Below are 16,693 nucleotides of genomic sequence, written 5' to 3' on the forward strand. Positions count from 1 at the left end.
TTTTCTAAGCACTCTGGATGCCCTACAGGGCTGTGGAGCTAAATTAATACAAGCAAAGATCATCAAATAGCAACAAAGGAGGACCCTAACATCTAGCCAAGATGTATGTCAGGATACCAAGTACTACACCAATAAAACACAGAGGATCATTTGATCAACACACTCCAGGACCACCTCAGATTTAGGAAAATGCTAAAGAGGCTGACAGGACAAGAACAAGCCTCCAGTGTGGTGCAACTACCCCTTTTCCTTGAGATCCAACAAGACCAAAATAAATGAGCTTTGACAGAGCACCCTCTTAAACTGGAGGAGTCTTGCAGCTCTGCACAATTGTGGGGCAATCAGACTGATGAGCAAATCGACATCCGTTTTGTGGTGCCACTGGGGTTGGGGAACAAAGTTTGCGGTCCAAAAGGCTCCTCACCACTACCCTAAACAATGGCTCCAGATTGCTTCTTATTTGGAGAATAACTTTTGCTCTTGGCTTTAAAGACATTTCTTCCACCATTAAAATTCAGTGAAGAACATTCTGCTTGCAATTCTGGATATAACTGGAATGTAGATTTTGTTTTCAGAGCAACAAACGTTTACAGTTTTGACCACCTGCAAAATTAGACGCAGCTTCTAGAGGGTTTAAAGAAATAAGTGAGAGTCAGCATACAGTCCAATTTTTAATATTTACACTATAAAAAGATTTTTAAAACGATACCTGTCTGTGTTACAACTTTTAATAATTATTCAGCTTTCCATTAAAAATGCAAGAATGCAAAAACAATTCAGACAGCGCGATCTGATTATGGCTCACGGACTACCACAAAAACACAAGGAAATCCTTATTAGTTTTGCAAGTCAATTCATGGTCGTGTTACTGTGATTTATACTGAACTTATAAATCAAGTTGGACCCTAGAAGGTCACAAACACTAAAAACGGGCAAGAAGCAGCTTGAGAGATGTCTTCTATGAAGAAATCATCCGAGGTCGTCATAAAAAGGCATGGAGGTAAATAAAAGTGGGCAAAACATAAAAATTATCACTACCATACCTTGTTCGTCACCATTGCTGTACAAATTTGCCATCAAACACATTTGCTTCAAAATCTATAGTAGTTCAACATCAATATGAGGTTGCAATTGTTAGTGGCAGCTGGATTAAAGCACTGCCGGCCATTGAGAACGCGAACACACCACCCCCACATCCTGCAGCATGTACTTACGGTTCATACTGCAGAGGAAAACCAGCATTGACAAAGCCAATAGTTTTGGCTTTTGTGTAGGCATGGCATAGGCATTTGCCAAGCACTGCCATAAATAGTACTACCTGGCCATAAGATGACAACAGCTGGAAACTGGTGCGAGTAAATGTGTGTATATGATGTGCCTGACAAATGCCTAATAACTACACAAAAGCCAAAACAGTTGCCTTTGCTAATGCTCGTTTTTAATAGGACTTCAGTGCAAGAATAAACATATTACTTACAAATCAAGTGGCTGATGACCCCCTTGATCAAGAGATTTTTTAAATAAGGAGCTCATTTACAGCAGTAATTAAGTCATTACCACTCAAAAGACTGCTTGGAGATACCGCTAGGCCTTAAGAGGCAAGTAGTGGGTCGGAATATGCCTGGGGATCAGCATGGGCAGTTCCTTCTCACATCCATCTTCCTCTTATCTGTACTCCAATGCAATAGTTTAACAGCCAAAACTGAAAAAAAGTATCAAGCTGTTGTCTCTACATGGCCAAACCATGTACATTGGGCTTTTTTTCCACACCTGCTGATGCACCTTTGTACTCCAATTCTTTCTCTGCTTCTCATACATACATTTCACTCAACACCCTCTCCCATTCTGTTTCATTTGACAGCCCTTTGTCCTTACCATTTCAGAGATGCTAAGTGGAGCGGTCACTGCATTCTGGTGCTTATATAATGGGTTTACCCAGACTATTTCCTAACCCAAATCCAGTTGCATGGTACAGGAGCATGTTCTTCTTAGTGTAGTCCCGTGCAAAGTGCTGCACAACTCAGAGTATGGCTAGCAGGGTGTTTATACTGCTTACAGGTATTTTGAGACAGTTGGCATATCGCTTCCCATTGTCTAGCTCCATGGTTTATGCCCAAGAGATTCTGTCTGGGGTTGCGTTTTATCCTTTTCCTTGACCTAGATATGGATCTGGGGGGCTGAAACCTCCAAAGCAAGGCTAAAGATTGACCTATTATATTGAATGACTGCTTTGACTCGGCCGAGTGATTCTGTTCTGAAAGGCGTAGCTATTATCCCAAATGAAGTGACTAGACACAGGAGAAATCAAGCGGGCTCAATAAAAGGAGCCAAAGGGGCAACTTGATAGGGTTCGAAAAGCTCAAGCAGAGGTCTAAACATCATATTGGTTAAGGTTGCCACCAGTGTTACTGCCCAATTACAAGGCCGCTGTGAAGTCTAGTTTAACATCTTGGAATTCCTGTAGTGTTCACAGTTTCCTGAAAAATTGCAAGCCCTTATATTACTTAAGGCCACACCAAATTATTTGTTTGCAAGAGGCCTTGTTGGTGGAGCCTCCCTTTAAAAATGGATACACCAGTTTTGAAGGCCTACTGCAAAGTGACTATGCGCCCCTCACCCAGAGACCTCTTGATAGCTATTAAAAACACAATTCCAGTAGTTTTTCCTGATGTGTCAGGGGAGATCATAGACATGCTAGCCCCAAGTTTAAGATGGACCAGACTTACCCTTATTAAAAAGCTGGCCATTAATGCTTAGAGCCAACCTGATGAGCACATGAGTCATATGCTTAGAAAATGTACTTTAATATTGTCTGGAGACTAACCTAATATATGCAGCATCACTTGAAGGCGACCTAAATGCTAGATACCTGGATGCAATAAAAAACGTGCATGGAGAGGACTACTCCCCCATCTCGATTATTATTATTAATTTTTCAACAGACTCCCAATGTGCAGGGTTTCCAGTGGGTGGACTATCTGAATGAATGTGATTTGGTCACGTTAAAGGGATCCCCCCAAAAAAAGGAGATATTCCAGAGACTTGGAAGCCAAGTATAAAAGGATACATGCTCGATTATTTGTACACATCAATGTCTATATGGGGTTGCCTGGTGTCCGCCAACTAAGGATACTTTGTTAAGCAATCATACACATAAGCCTGCATTTATATGCTGATCTTCAGGCATGGGGTGCAGTGGCATAGTTGGGTAGTCTCAGTTAATAAAGGCAAGAATAAATGATCTGGTCCCAGTAGAATATTGCCCGTATGACATCACTACTTTGCAGAGAAGCTCATGCTATGTTCCAGTTGTTTCTTCCACCTATTTGTTCTGTGCATCTCGAAGTGGATCTCCTGTTCTAAGAACTTAAATCCAATCGGACCTAGATGCCCCCCCATTGTTAAAAATGGTAGAAAGATTAATTATTGCAAAAGCATGTCCTGCGGTGGGTTTAAGAAATGTAAGAGACTTAATCTTACCTAAGAACAATGTATTGCTTATAGACATTTAAACATAGTTATACAAAAAATTCCAAACTTCCCATAGAAATTTGCATATACTCAAAAATGGAAAAAGAATGGTACCATTTTTTTAAACTTGGGGCTTCAAAAAATACTTAAATCCCAAGTGGCTACAGAAGAAGATTGCACACAGCTCGGAAAAATACTTATTTCAGGAGGAGGTTTGGATTGATTAATTGTTTTGCATAGAAATGTGGTTTAGTAAAAGAGTAAACACAACATGGAAATACAGATAGACTGTCACTTTCCAATGTAAAGATTATGGCAGAGAAAGAAACAAAGAATTTGAAAGCACCTGGGCGAGATGTTTTATCTAATTTGGTTAAAAAAAGTTTCACCTGAGTCACATGACAAACTCCTCAGTATTATTCTCTGCAATATTGTACGAGATTCAGTTTTATCATCCACTTGGTCGAAATCCCAAATGATTCCCATCCAAAAAAGAGAAGCAAGGGAGGCGCCAGATAACTGAACTGATTGCACTGAATTTCAAGAAAGATTTGTTCCTCTCTAATAGTCGAGGAGTTGTAGGGGGTATCTTCTATTGATAATTTATTCAGGTACAATTGGGTTTCATGAAAGGGTTGGGAACCACTTTAAATTGGTCCATCAGTAATTGCCTGAAGATTTCTGCTTCATCTCAAATTAACACATCAATCTATGTCCCAACAGTATTGGATACAACAGACTGGAATAGTTTGTGGTCTAAAATTACTTGTTGGGGAATACCAAAGGGCTTATTGAAGATTCTCATTTTACATGCAGACAGTTGTCCTCATTGTGTTAACTACAGAGGGTGCGGTTTCTAAGGAAATTGAGACAGAGCATGGGTTAAGGCATTCTTGCTCCTTGCATTTTTAAGCTTTACTTTTTCTACCTTTTTTAAAGTCTGCAATGTGGAGAATGTTCGCCCTATATTGGGTGGCACATCAATTGCATGGCTAGCCCATGTGGTTGATTTAATAATTGTGGATCATACTCCTTCATAGGCTTTCACACAATTGCTATTTGGGCTGGTTTGGTTGTTCATCATTTAGTTATAGGCCAAAATAAAACCTCAATTCAGCAGCTCTACTTTACTGATTTTAGCGATTAAGTTTGCTTGGTACTTGGATAAAACCCCCCCACCTTTGATGAGAATCAAATTATATACCTTGGCTTCAGAATTACTAACAAGAAGTCAGAGGCAAGATTGCAGGAGGGTATGGCTCAAATTACAACCAGTAGCAAAATTGTAGAAATGTCATCACAGGTTTAGGGGTTTTCTTGGGAATATTTGATAACTTATGAATTTGTACTTTGCGTTTTCTGGAATTCATGCTAACCCCAACTTTTGAGTTTGATTGGCTCACCACAACCAAAGGCCCTAATTTGAGGTCTTTGTTAGGGCTTGCCCCAACCTTTGTCTTATAAGAACCAAATTCACACCGCATGCATCTGCAATGTTGACAAACTCGCCATTGGATGTTGCAGAAGAAAATATCCTACACTGGATCCTAAAAGTTGAAGCTTTCTCCGATTCTAGACATGTTCGAACAGATGTTCTGGTTTGTTCAGTTAAGCTATAATTTTTGATTTTTAACTAACTAATCATATGGTCCATCTACTTTTCATCGAGGAACTCCACAGGAAAGTACACTTCTCATACCCTACTTATTCCCACTTCAGCAAATTGCCTCACATGGCAAAATATGTTCGATTATTTCCTCAATATCAAATTATGAAAGCCCAAAACATCAGGCTGATAGCGTGTATAAGCATTTTCATTTTGTTACTTACAAATCAAATTTTAGGTACATGTTTGAAAGCACCATAATGTTTATGGATATGTTGTACAGGTCATGAACCCTTTTCTAGAGAAACAGACATCTTTTCATGGATTTTGCTGCGGTATTTAAGCAAGTTGTATTTAAGTCCGTTTCTATATAATGCTTAAGACCAATTAAATTTTAGATATGGTTAATGAGTAATAGGTAAACATTTAGCACTTGGATACCTGTCAAAAGTTATTTCATTACGAGGATTGAAATGTTAAAAAATGTATTTAGTATAAGGTTTATGCAAATCAAAAAACTAAAATAATGTTGGTGATGCACACCGGCCACAGTCGCTTCACCCTTTTTCAGTCGCTACTTAGGTGTTTCTCTTTTAATCAAACCAAAAGTATTACTTCCGGGCATCTTCCGATTATGTCTTTTTTGTTTGGCCTTTTAGGTGGCACTCTATGGCCTCGGAAGTAAAAACTATTGCATTGGGGTACATATAGGAGGAACATCGAATATGTGGAGGGAGCCACTCATGGACCTCATGACCATGCTTGCACGTACTACCATACCCACATTTGCCTTTACCCTCCCAAAACACACCCTCATGGGATGTCTGCGTTAGCTCTCTCGCAAATAATCAAACTACGTTGTATAGGACCTGCCAATATTATTTTTTAATCAGTCTGAAAATTAATGGCTTTAAAGTAGCTGATAATGAGCTCCCTGGGTAGGAACAAGATCAACCCAGTATCTTTAGCTACTTTATTTATAAGCAACGTGTGTACTAGCATCTGCTTCTTGCAAAAAAAATAATGTAAAAAACAAGCATTGTCAAAACCAACAGTTTTGGTTTGTGTATCTGTATCAGGTAAGGTTTTGCCAGGCCCCACCATCATACACCCAGGTACTCGCTCCATTTTCCAGCTGTTACTATCTTATGACAAAGCAGTACCATTATGCCAGTGTATATCACATGCCTACACAAAAGCCCAAACTGTTGGCTTTGCCCCTGCTTGTTCTCCGGAATTTGAAGTTTTCTGGTCCCCCAGCGTCATGTGCAGAGGCGCTTGTCCTCTATGCAAGTACACTAGTCTTCAATTGAATACTATGGCCCCCTAATGTCTAGGATCTGCTGTCCTATACCTCCTCCCCCACAACCACAATTAATTTATCTTGAAGCTCCAATTTCCCACCAATCGATGCATAAAATGGCACCACACGCTTTTTTTTTTTAAATGATGTGCAATAAACGATGGCAACTTGTCATAGGGAACTCACAGTTCTATTTCACAGGAATTATTCAGGCAGATCAGACGTACAAACAAAAGCAGTGACCAGTAAAGCGTGCATGGCAAGGTTGTGGTAGTCGACTCAACCTTTGGCAGCATTCAGTGTAACTGGTTTACTCACTATCAGAATCATTTAGAGAGCCATGTTTAGGACATATTGATTGTTCCTTAAAGATTATGGTGGTGGCGAAAATGTACTTTACAACATGTTAAATTACCATAATAAATACACATCTCTCGCAATGTGGAAACATTCCTGTACATATCATCTTACTACTTAGCCAAGAGGTAAAATAACCTATTGCACTAGAGTTTGAAGTTGACAATATTATCCTAGTTTTGTAAAGCCATTTACAATTCCAGTGAGAACCACCACAGCATGGTAACCAGGTATGTTTTCAATCGAGTTGGGAACAGGACAAGGCTTACGCTCTGTAGATGCACTCAACCTTATATGGACCGGGTTTGACAAGCCAGAGTGCTTTGTCATTATATAGATGCTCAAAGTGCAGCGGTCAATCTCCAGAGGGATCCCCTCGCTATATTCTCCAAGCCATTTGGGTTGTTTCTTGTTTTTATTAATGTAGATTTTTTCGGATTTGTTGTGGGGTCGCTGGTGCTTTCAATCTAATCTATGTGGCCATAGGTCACATTTTTCTTGAGCCTAACTTTAAATGGATGATTGACTAATGCTTAAAATCTGTATCTGCTGGCAGCTGATGGAGTAAAAATCTTACACACAAATTAAGATATGTGGCAGTCAGTAAGTTTGCCATATCAATGCCTTGATTCAACATATTAGGCTTTTAAGACACTAAGATCAAGCCTACTTTTATGAGATGGTTTAATTTGCCACAGATGCACACAGGCTTTGAAATAAACCGAAAGTGGGCAACATTATGAAAAGCTGTCTTCTGTGAAAGCAGCCCCTACTGTAGAGTTCACACACCTTTGGCAAGATTTACCCACCACTCAAGCACTCATCACTACCATGGTATTGACGGACCAAGAATTTTAAAATAACGCAAAAGACTGGCTAATTCCGTGATGGCAGGTGCATGAATTAAAATAAAATGTAGGTGTACGTTACATGTAAGTACTTTGGGGTATAGAAGTACAGTTGAGTCCTTCACATTCCAGTGACCATATGATCGATGCTGGATGCATGTGTTTTTCTTCACTACTAACCATAATTAAAAGGTAAATGCAGAAACAAAGTGACTGTCACGCCTGTATCACTGGTAATGTAATACCAAGGATGTGAGTCACATGCACACACATTGCTAACAATTGAGGGGTGAAGACTTTAGCTAAAACATTTGGATGGAAATCTAGTAACAATGTTCTTCACAGAAACAATGGCAAATGCCCGAGTCTGCCTACCAGAAGGATTAGCGAGCAAAAAACATTAACAAAACCAAAGAGGTCATGGGAGACATCAGAGTAAGGAAAGGAACTTGAGACCATTTGGAGAGCGTAGGATGCACCAAGCGGTCATTCACTACCATCAATACCCTGAGAAACGCGCTGGATAATATAACCAAAGAAAGGTGCTTGCTGGCCAACCCTATAGAAACCACAGATAAGCACACTCTAAACTATCATGGAAACGGGCCATCTATGCAACTCTGGAATATCTCTGCAGCCATGCAGTTTAATGGCAATTGACTATCTTTTAAAAGAAATCATTCAAGTCACTTTTCACTTCTTGTCACTATACAAGGTCTAGCGAGTTCTGCTCAATAGAGCGACCAACATTTACTTGAAGTAGGCCATCTGCAGTATTTCCAACAGCCATTGCTTCCTGCTCCATTGCACTTTGCACCCTCATGAACATTTTGCAATGCTTAGCCTTCTAGGCTCCTTTGAAACGTGCGGATCATTAGAAAGCCATTCACCAGGGGGCAAAAACAAAAAAAATACTTAAATACGACACCCAACATTAACTATATTCTAGCAAATACAAGACATTAACCACACATGTTCCCATACACTGTACACATTTAAATATCTTGTTACATAGACTGTACTTCCGTTTAACCTAAATATTTAAAGGAATTTGGGGGTAGAACATGTTCTTGCTCTTGTTGTTATCCCATTTGGTCCACCGCCACTGTTGGCCACTTGGCCGTCCACAGGTACAGAAATAACCTTTTCAAGCGCCCTTCCCAGTACATCTGGTCTAGCTCTGCCCCACACAATCAGGTTTGTCTCCTCCTTTGCTGGCACACGATTTGTATGCTCAATTGGAGGGCATGTGGGATAACAAATTTCCTGCTCAAAATTGCATTACTTTCATAGACTGCAGCCACTACCCAATTATCAATTTACACCAGTGTAATTTCCGCAGGATCTTCTGAGCTTTTATACATGTTATAGTCTCGCTCTCTGAATGAGCTAGCAATGTAATCTTCTGGGGGAAGGTTTCTTCTGTATTCACGAACACTTTTGATGGTAAGACCACAGAGCACAGCACTTGGCAAGTACAAGCAAGAAGCAATGAGGCCAAAAATCGCAACTGCTGCATCACCCCCTTGAACTTCACAGTTCATCCAAGTATACCCACGTCGTGAATATAGTATCTCCCTCTTCTTGCACAAGTCTGTAGCATTCACCACAGTGATAAAATGGAGGTAGAGGGCAACGGCTATAATGTACCCTGCGCAAGCAAGTGCCTCAAACACTAGCTCCGCCATAAGTATGCGGATGGACAGATTATGGAAGGGCTTGGCCCCTACAATTAGAAAACCAATCGTGATGGCTCCCACAGCCAGGCTGAATGCAACGCCACCGTAAACACCAGGTGCTCGGAGTTGGCTATATTGCATGTCCAGTTGACGTGCCTCCTGGAACTCAGTCCCTTCGAATGGGTTGTAAGCTGCGTCAAGACTCATAGAACCCGTTCCGAGGCCGGCTGAGGAAGTGAATCCAGACGTCACAGCGAAGGAGGCAACCACGCATATGAGGACCAGAATGTTGACGACAATTTCCACAAACTGCAAAATACCTGCAAGAAACAGAATACAAATTAAAAGGATTTACATGCAACTCCGGCTATGCAAAGTTGCTGTTGCACCACTTCCATACATCAATGAGTTTTCATAATTAAACTGTTAGGCATTTGAGAGGACCATCACATATCAAATCATTTACTCTGGTCTGAAGGGCTGTGGTATACTTTAAAAACAATATGGTCATCTTCTGATTAGTGTAAACCGAGGGACTAGGCAAAGGCTACATTTTTTCTTTATTAACTACAATTCAGTTCCATATTTAAAAATGTATACTATGTTTGAAGACTACCCCCACAGTGCTGCCACAAGCAGAGTCAGACCGCCTAACTTCATTTTCCACCACTGTAAAGCCATGCAAGTGGTAAATTGAACACCCTTGGTAAATATGACACAATACCCATTTTCCTGTGCTTCACGCAGTAGGTTGCCCAATCCCACTGCTGTGTATTTATAATGGAGATTGCATTAACACACGAGCACTTGCACGATATCTGGTGTTTTGGAAATGTCTATGCATGCATGCGACCTTTCAGTCACACTGCCTTAAAAACGCCTGACTATGTCGAGGGATATAACCCATCATCCCCAACAAAGAAAGTAGATGGATGACACCCGTCCACACAAGCGTGAAACTAATCCTACCCAAGGAGCATAATTCCGGAAGGCCCCACACAATGTTCAGTGCACTGCAGTGCATCTTGCACATAACTGGTCCAGGCATTACCTGGCCCAGTAAAGGCCCGCCTGTCTGGATTTATTGCTCAATTAACAATGAAGGGTGATAAGTTTATGTAATGCAGTTTTCTGGTGCAGAGTTCAGTGTATGGCCTCCTTTGGGGGGGGGGGGGGGGGGGTGTGTCTATACTGACCAGGACCTCCCTCGAAGTCCATAGATTGAGGACAACGTACCTCAAATGATGAACCCAGCATGAAGCACTATACAAACCTATTAGGAAAAGTGGCTTCAATTGAGTTTGGTCGTCAAACTATGAAGCTCAAAATAGCTAAAAGTGGAAAGGGGGTGATATTCAAAAAGGGATGTACTTCGGAATACCTGGGCATTGGGACTGCAATTGGAAGGGCCAAATTAACTGGATGCAACATATTGAAATAAAACTGATCTATGGTAAACAAATCCACCCCAGAGGAATCCACTTGCACTCGAGTCAGAAAGGCAAATGCGGAGGGTGAGCATGCAATGGAAGATTTTAAAACTTAAATATTAGCACCCTGGTGCGTGGGGGAGAGGAGAGGTGTTGGCTCGTCCTCTCAGTCATTCAGGAAGCTCAGATGTAAAGGCCCCGTTCCGAGACTACTAAGAAGCAGGAGGCCGCCATCCTCCCCACAAAGGGGGGGGGGGGAGGGGCAGGCAAGTCCACCCCTGTAGTCCCTCATGTCCCCTTCCCAATCCCAATCCGTAATTTCCACATCCCCAACCCAGCCCACCCCTACCCTACCCTACTAACCTGCATATTCCCTTGTCCCTCGCCAGTGCCGCGACCACTCAGTATTCCTGGCGATTCCCCGTCTTTGCAATGGCTACCATGAAAAGGGAGAAGGGGCTATGTGTAATTTCCTTCTGCCTTGTCCATAGCAGCCACCTTGGTATGCAATTGTTTTAAATTGAGGAACGGCAGACACTGCTTTTCTCAACTTAAGAAAAAAAAATAAAGTATTAGCATCCAAGAAAAGGGAGGGTCCACGTTCTGGTGAAACAGAGCACTCTAGGTCTGGGTACACTGCTAGTGTGGGGAGTGTTTGTTATAGAACAAACTAGGCTGAGCTTCACCACAGCCAAGTTAATGTGGGACTGGACAAAATGGGCGAGCTTAAAACCCTGAATGCGTGATTTGGCCGAATTTTGGGCCGTTCGAAAACTCCAAGTGGCCGAAAAATTCAACCAAATCACACATTCGTGGCTTGGGGTTTCCGGGGTGTCCCACGCACCCTTGCTCACTATATTGTGAGCACGGGTTGCGGAGGTGTCCCTGCTGCCATCCCCCCCCCCCCCCAAATAAAAAAAAAATTAAATTAAAAAAAAAAAGGACAAAGGACCCTGCAGCGCTGGTTCCCAATCACAGAAGTGAAAGGGAACAGGCGTTGCAGGGACACAAGGTAAGTAAGGGTGTGGTGGGGGACACACAGTAAGTAAGGGTGTGGGTGGGTGCAGGGGCCACGTTGTACATGTTCAGGGGAGAAAAGACCGAAGATTATTTCAGAAAAATAATCTTCGGTCTTTTGTCCCTCGAACATTTGGATTTTGGGCTTTCATCCCCGATCCGTTAATGTAGATGTGGTAATTGATAAGTTTATAGGGGCTGTGTGGGTGTTTGCAGTGTAAGGTGGTGGGAAATTCTAGAGGGAGAGGTGGTTAGTAGGGAGAGGGGCGCATGGGCAGAGGAGGGGCATTGTTAGGGAGAATTCTCTTAGAAGGCCAATTTCCCAAACCTAGCGAGTCCCCCAGCAGCATTGCTGGATTTTTGGGGTTTGTTTTTTTCTCCTGCTAAGAGTGAGACTCTTTCTCCCACTCTTTTTTTATGTGCGTGTTGCACAGCACCCTCAGTGCAGTAACACAGGGGTGTCCTAGTGACCCCCAAACAGACTCCATAACCTGGGACTGACTACTGTCTCCCAGGGTATGTAAAGTCACCATTGACTTTACTAGTCCAAAATTGTGAACAGAACCAGTACAAACCATCATATTGTGGAAGTACTGGAAGGGGTTAATTATATTGCCCCTGGGTCTGTTTTCAAGGGGGCACTATCCAGTCCCACCTTGTCGAGTTTCTGGCTGGTGGCAGTGGTTACCACGCGGAATATTCCACCAGAATATTCTCTATGGGATGTTCCCATTGATTTTAAACTCACCACTTTTTGATGCAATGTTAAAGATACCGCCGGTTTATTTATTTAATATCAAATTCACGTTTTGGTCTTTTTGCCAGAACTCTTTTCTAAAATGGCGTTCGTGTCCCTCTCTAACTCTGACCAAGGTCGAACCCTTTGTTCCACCTTTTGGCGGGCTTCTCCACAGAAGCCCTCCAAATGGTGCCACTCTGTCTGGATTACACAGGATGAGTGGTGAGGGGAATTGGCACCCTCGACTGCGTTGCCTTAGCAACTCAAGTCGCACTCTGTTCTGACTGGGCCAGTGGTGAGCCGCCCGGCTCACCACTTGGCATGTTTGAGTGACAGCTAGACTGTTGAATGGGGGTTTTTCTGCATAATAGCAGGGCCTTTGGGACTTGAACTTCAGAAGTCGCCACAGGACCTAAGAATCCGAAGAGGGAAGAAGCTGAGCCATCTTCAACGACGACACCACCAGTGGAGCCCTGCTGCAACAAACTCACCACTTTCCCAACGACAAGAGAAGATCTTCTGCTGGACGAGTCTTCTTCCTATGAGCTGGTGGGACCAACCAGTTTGCCCTTTTCGCCTTCCAAAGACGTCTCTTGGTCGAATCGTCCGTGCCAAACACCCCGGCGGCCGGATAGTCAAGCTTCACCACTTTGACCGTGAATAAAAGGAACGCACCTTTTATCGACGAACTCCGTGGCTGGTTTCATCCCTGTGCAGTGCAACAACTCCATGTTTCCTCCTCGACGAGATACTCTTCCCCTGGTCGAAACAACGAACTGCAACCACTGCCAGAACAACTGCCACTGCTGGAGCTTCCTCTCTCTTTAAGGTACTGTGTCCTGCCTGGCCTCCCTTTCTTTGGTTTGCCCAAGGTGACCCTTAAATCCTTGGCTTGCCAATTGGGTTGGCCCCAGACCTTCTAACTTTACCTTCTTGAATCACCCCAACCCCTTTTGAACATTCCGCAAACACGTTTAGTGCATTTTAAACTGTGATCCTGGCCACATTTCGCTTTGCTCCATTTGAAGTGGGCCTGGCCTATGAACTTTGGCTCTACAGTATCTACTGCCTGTTATTCCCTTGCTGAGAACTCCGAAAAGTGTTGGGACCTGTTTTATTTCTATGCTCTGCCTTTCTCTCTCCCTTTAACTGAACTATTGGAGTGCCATCAGGTTAGGCGCTCACATCTGTTTAACAAATCGTGGTGTTTTAACTCTGACATGTCTAATAGTTAAGGGAGGTGTGTATGCTTTACCTGACTGTTTTAACTTGCTTTTGATTTAGAGTGCTAGCATATTGCCTAAAGTGTGTTTTAAATAAATAATGATATACTTTTTATACAAAGCTCAGGTCAGTGTTTGTTTACTCTGTGTTTTTAGCCCTATTGTGTATACTGCCTTACTCTTCTTGAGAGAGGTCTGACTGCTCAGCCACAGCTACCAGGTAAATCTGGGTGATGCGGACTGCTACCAATTGGGTTTACTGCTTACTCCTGTAGTCTTAATCTTTTTGCAGTGTTCCCCAAGAGAACTGCACAGGATTCTGCCTAACAGGCATTTATTGGGGAAGGAAAGCGTGGTGCGCAATCAAGGTATTTAGTTGTTGTGAACTGTCCTTGGAAAGGATTAGGGTTGTTGGAGAAACCAGGCTCATACTTGCATTTAAAAGTAGCAGTGGAGACAGATGTGTGTCTTGCAAGACAAAAAACAGACACTGCATCTTTATCATGCTGGAACAAGCGGCTGCAGCGACTTGCCCTGCGCCCTCCAAACCTTCATCTTTATAGGTCACTATCCCGCGATGAAAGGGAAACGCAAAAAACATTCTGGAACAAAAACGTAGGCTTGCACGGTGGGAAACGGCCTCCCATGCCATCAAGTGCATTCAAACTTTTACCAGGTGGTCAGACGTAGATACACATGACTATTTAATCTATCGCCTATAAGCTCCGAAAGGAGTTCATCAACACAGCCTTTCATAGCACCTCTTATCACCTCACAATATTCACTTGAATGTTATGTTTTACAGTGGTTTATACCATGTGCCTACAAAAGTCTTCGGCACAGAAAAAAGGCAAGCCAGCAGTGTTGAGTTTTAGTCCACTGCACAGAAAAACAGACCTAAAACAAGCATTACCAGAGCAAACAGTTATTTAGGGATGCCGCTGAAATGAGTCGGCTAGAAAAAGAAACGTTATTCATAAGACAGCAACTAAAATCCACTGGCGTTTAATAACTATTCACGTAAACCCATTCATAAATATCGAAGAAAATTGCCTGCCGCCACAGGATGGTTAGCTGTTAAGAAGGTATTTGTTTATATATTTATGTTGATTGTATCGTGGATGTGAAGCAGGACCAGACCAAAAAAAAAAAAAAAGGTGTACAATCTTGCTTGTTGGCACTTGGCATGCAAGTTTGAGGTTTATCCATATACGTGTTGTTCTTAACTGTTAGTTGAATAACCAGGTATCCTACATGTCAAATGGTGTGTGTTCTTCGTGCATCCATTTGGGGAGCAAGGTCCAGCGTTTGGTTTAAAGGAAGAATGATCCTCCGCAGTTTCCAGTTTAAGCTCGGTATTGAGAGCAAAGCCTTGCTACTGGATAAAAGCACTCAATGGTGGATAGTGAGAATTTCCTGGTGATGGATTCTGGGCCCGTGCTATGAAAGGTGTGGTGAGCTATGCAAAGGGTTTTAGTGAAACCTCAGTCACTAGGACCAGTGAAGCAACAGGGGGGCTGGTCTGATAGGTGCATAGCTTTTCAGTCTTAGGAGCAGGCTGGCTGCCACCTTTTGGACGCTCTGCCATTTGCCGAGTCGGTATTCTGAGATCCCAATGGAGAGGCTGTTGCCATAAATCTCAAGGGAGTGAACGCAAAATGAGCAGGACACGTCCTCTTTTTTTTTTTTTTTTTTTTTTTTTTTTAAGAGGGGGCTTTGTGGATGAGGACTTCAATACAAAGGTATAAACACAGTTCCCATAATAGCTACCCAGCTGTTAGATACTGAACTGAGGGAAAAAGGAATACCAAAGGAGCAATGCTACCATAGTGTTAATTAAATTCAAACAATGGTAGTCTGGGTCAGTTCTAGCACAACATCACATTTTATTAGAAAATCTTAAAAAAACGAGAATCAAACAGTCAAACATAAATATTAAAACAAACAAATGAATTAATCCAGTCGGAGCCTATCAGTTCAACAATATGTGTGAATCGATTTGTCACAGCAACAACAGGTGTGGTTCGTAACCTTTAGTGAGCAACCAATGTCCTGCAATTTCTTCTAAAATGGAAGATTAGCCCTCACACATTAGTGTCAACAACTCAGTAGGTTCCTGGCCTTGACCCAAGACTCTTAGTAGCCTAATCTTTCTTTTGCGCTCGTTCAAGAATGTTAAACGTTTGCAGTATATGAAGGGCACGGATTTTCTTATCAACATGGATATTTTCATTTAACGACTAGATCCGAACTGTGTTTAACTGTGTTCGGATCTAGTCGTATGCGCAGACCTCTCTGCTCCCTCCAACCTAAGAGTCTCTCCACTCTATGTCACATACATTTTTCCTAATCACGTCAATCCTCCCACAATTAAATCCACCTGGCCTCCTATCAGATGGCAGTAAGTCACTAACTCCCTCCCACAACATTCTCATATACATCCTGCCACATTAGTGTTATTTTGAGTCCTGAATCAGCCATCATTTTTACCATCCTGTCATTCACTCCAATAACAGCATAAGGATGTTCGCAGTCATCCTCACCCTCACATTTCTTCTAATGACTGCCTCGTTTCCTCCGCGACCCAACACCTTCCTGCCTTCCCCAATGGTATAATTCTTACAGCAGTTAAAAGGCCCCCACCTCTTACATTTTCCACATACAACCTTCCTCCCTGGACAAATAGGTGAATTGGCAAAACGTCTGGAGCTGCCCCAAGCGGTCTTCCCTCCCACCCCCCCTTTCACACCAGCCATTCTCTCCACAACTGGATCTCCTCCCTTAGGCCCTTTATCCCTTGGTTTCTTTCTTGAACCCTTGCGAAATTCCTTTTTCTGATCCCCCACTCTAAACACCTCACCCATGGGAATTTTTGCCTCCTTTTCAGACAGTTTAGCCACACACTGTAAGGTATGCTTAACTCTCGCCGCTATAACGAGGACCTCTTCGAGATCGGATTCATCCTTCAGCCAAATCTCCTCATGGACCTGTCATTTGAGCAATGTAATATAAATTGGTCC

The 16,693-nt window shown here is 42.5% G+C and overlaps 1 protein-coding gene across 3 annotated transcripts in view; it reads right to left on the minus strand.

The window, feature by feature from the left end:
• Positions 1 to 658: 658 nt before the first annotated feature.
• Positions 659 to 16,693, minus strand: part of LOC138481499 (MARVEL domain-containing protein 3-like) — a 401,994-nt gene continuing 385,959 nt past the window's right edge. For all 3 annotated transcript variants that reach the window (XM_069613680.1, XM_069613678.1, XM_069613679.1), the window contains one exon: positions 659 to 9,584. In XM_069613680.1, coding sequence (XP_069469781.1) covers positions 8,905 to 9,584 — 680 coding nt within the window. In that variant the 3' untranslated portion in view covers positions 659 to 8,904. The remainder of the gene's footprint in view (positions 9,585 to 16,693) is intronic.

The sequence above is a fragment of the Ambystoma mexicanum genome, chromosome 5p (genome assembly GCF_040938575.1).
Source record: "Ambystoma mexicanum isolate Mex_15411 chromosome 5p, UKY_AmexF1_1, whole genome shotgun sequence".
NCBI classification, from domain to species: domain Eukaryota; kingdom Metazoa; phylum Chordata; class Amphibia; order Caudata; family Ambystomatidae; genus Ambystoma; species Ambystoma mexicanum.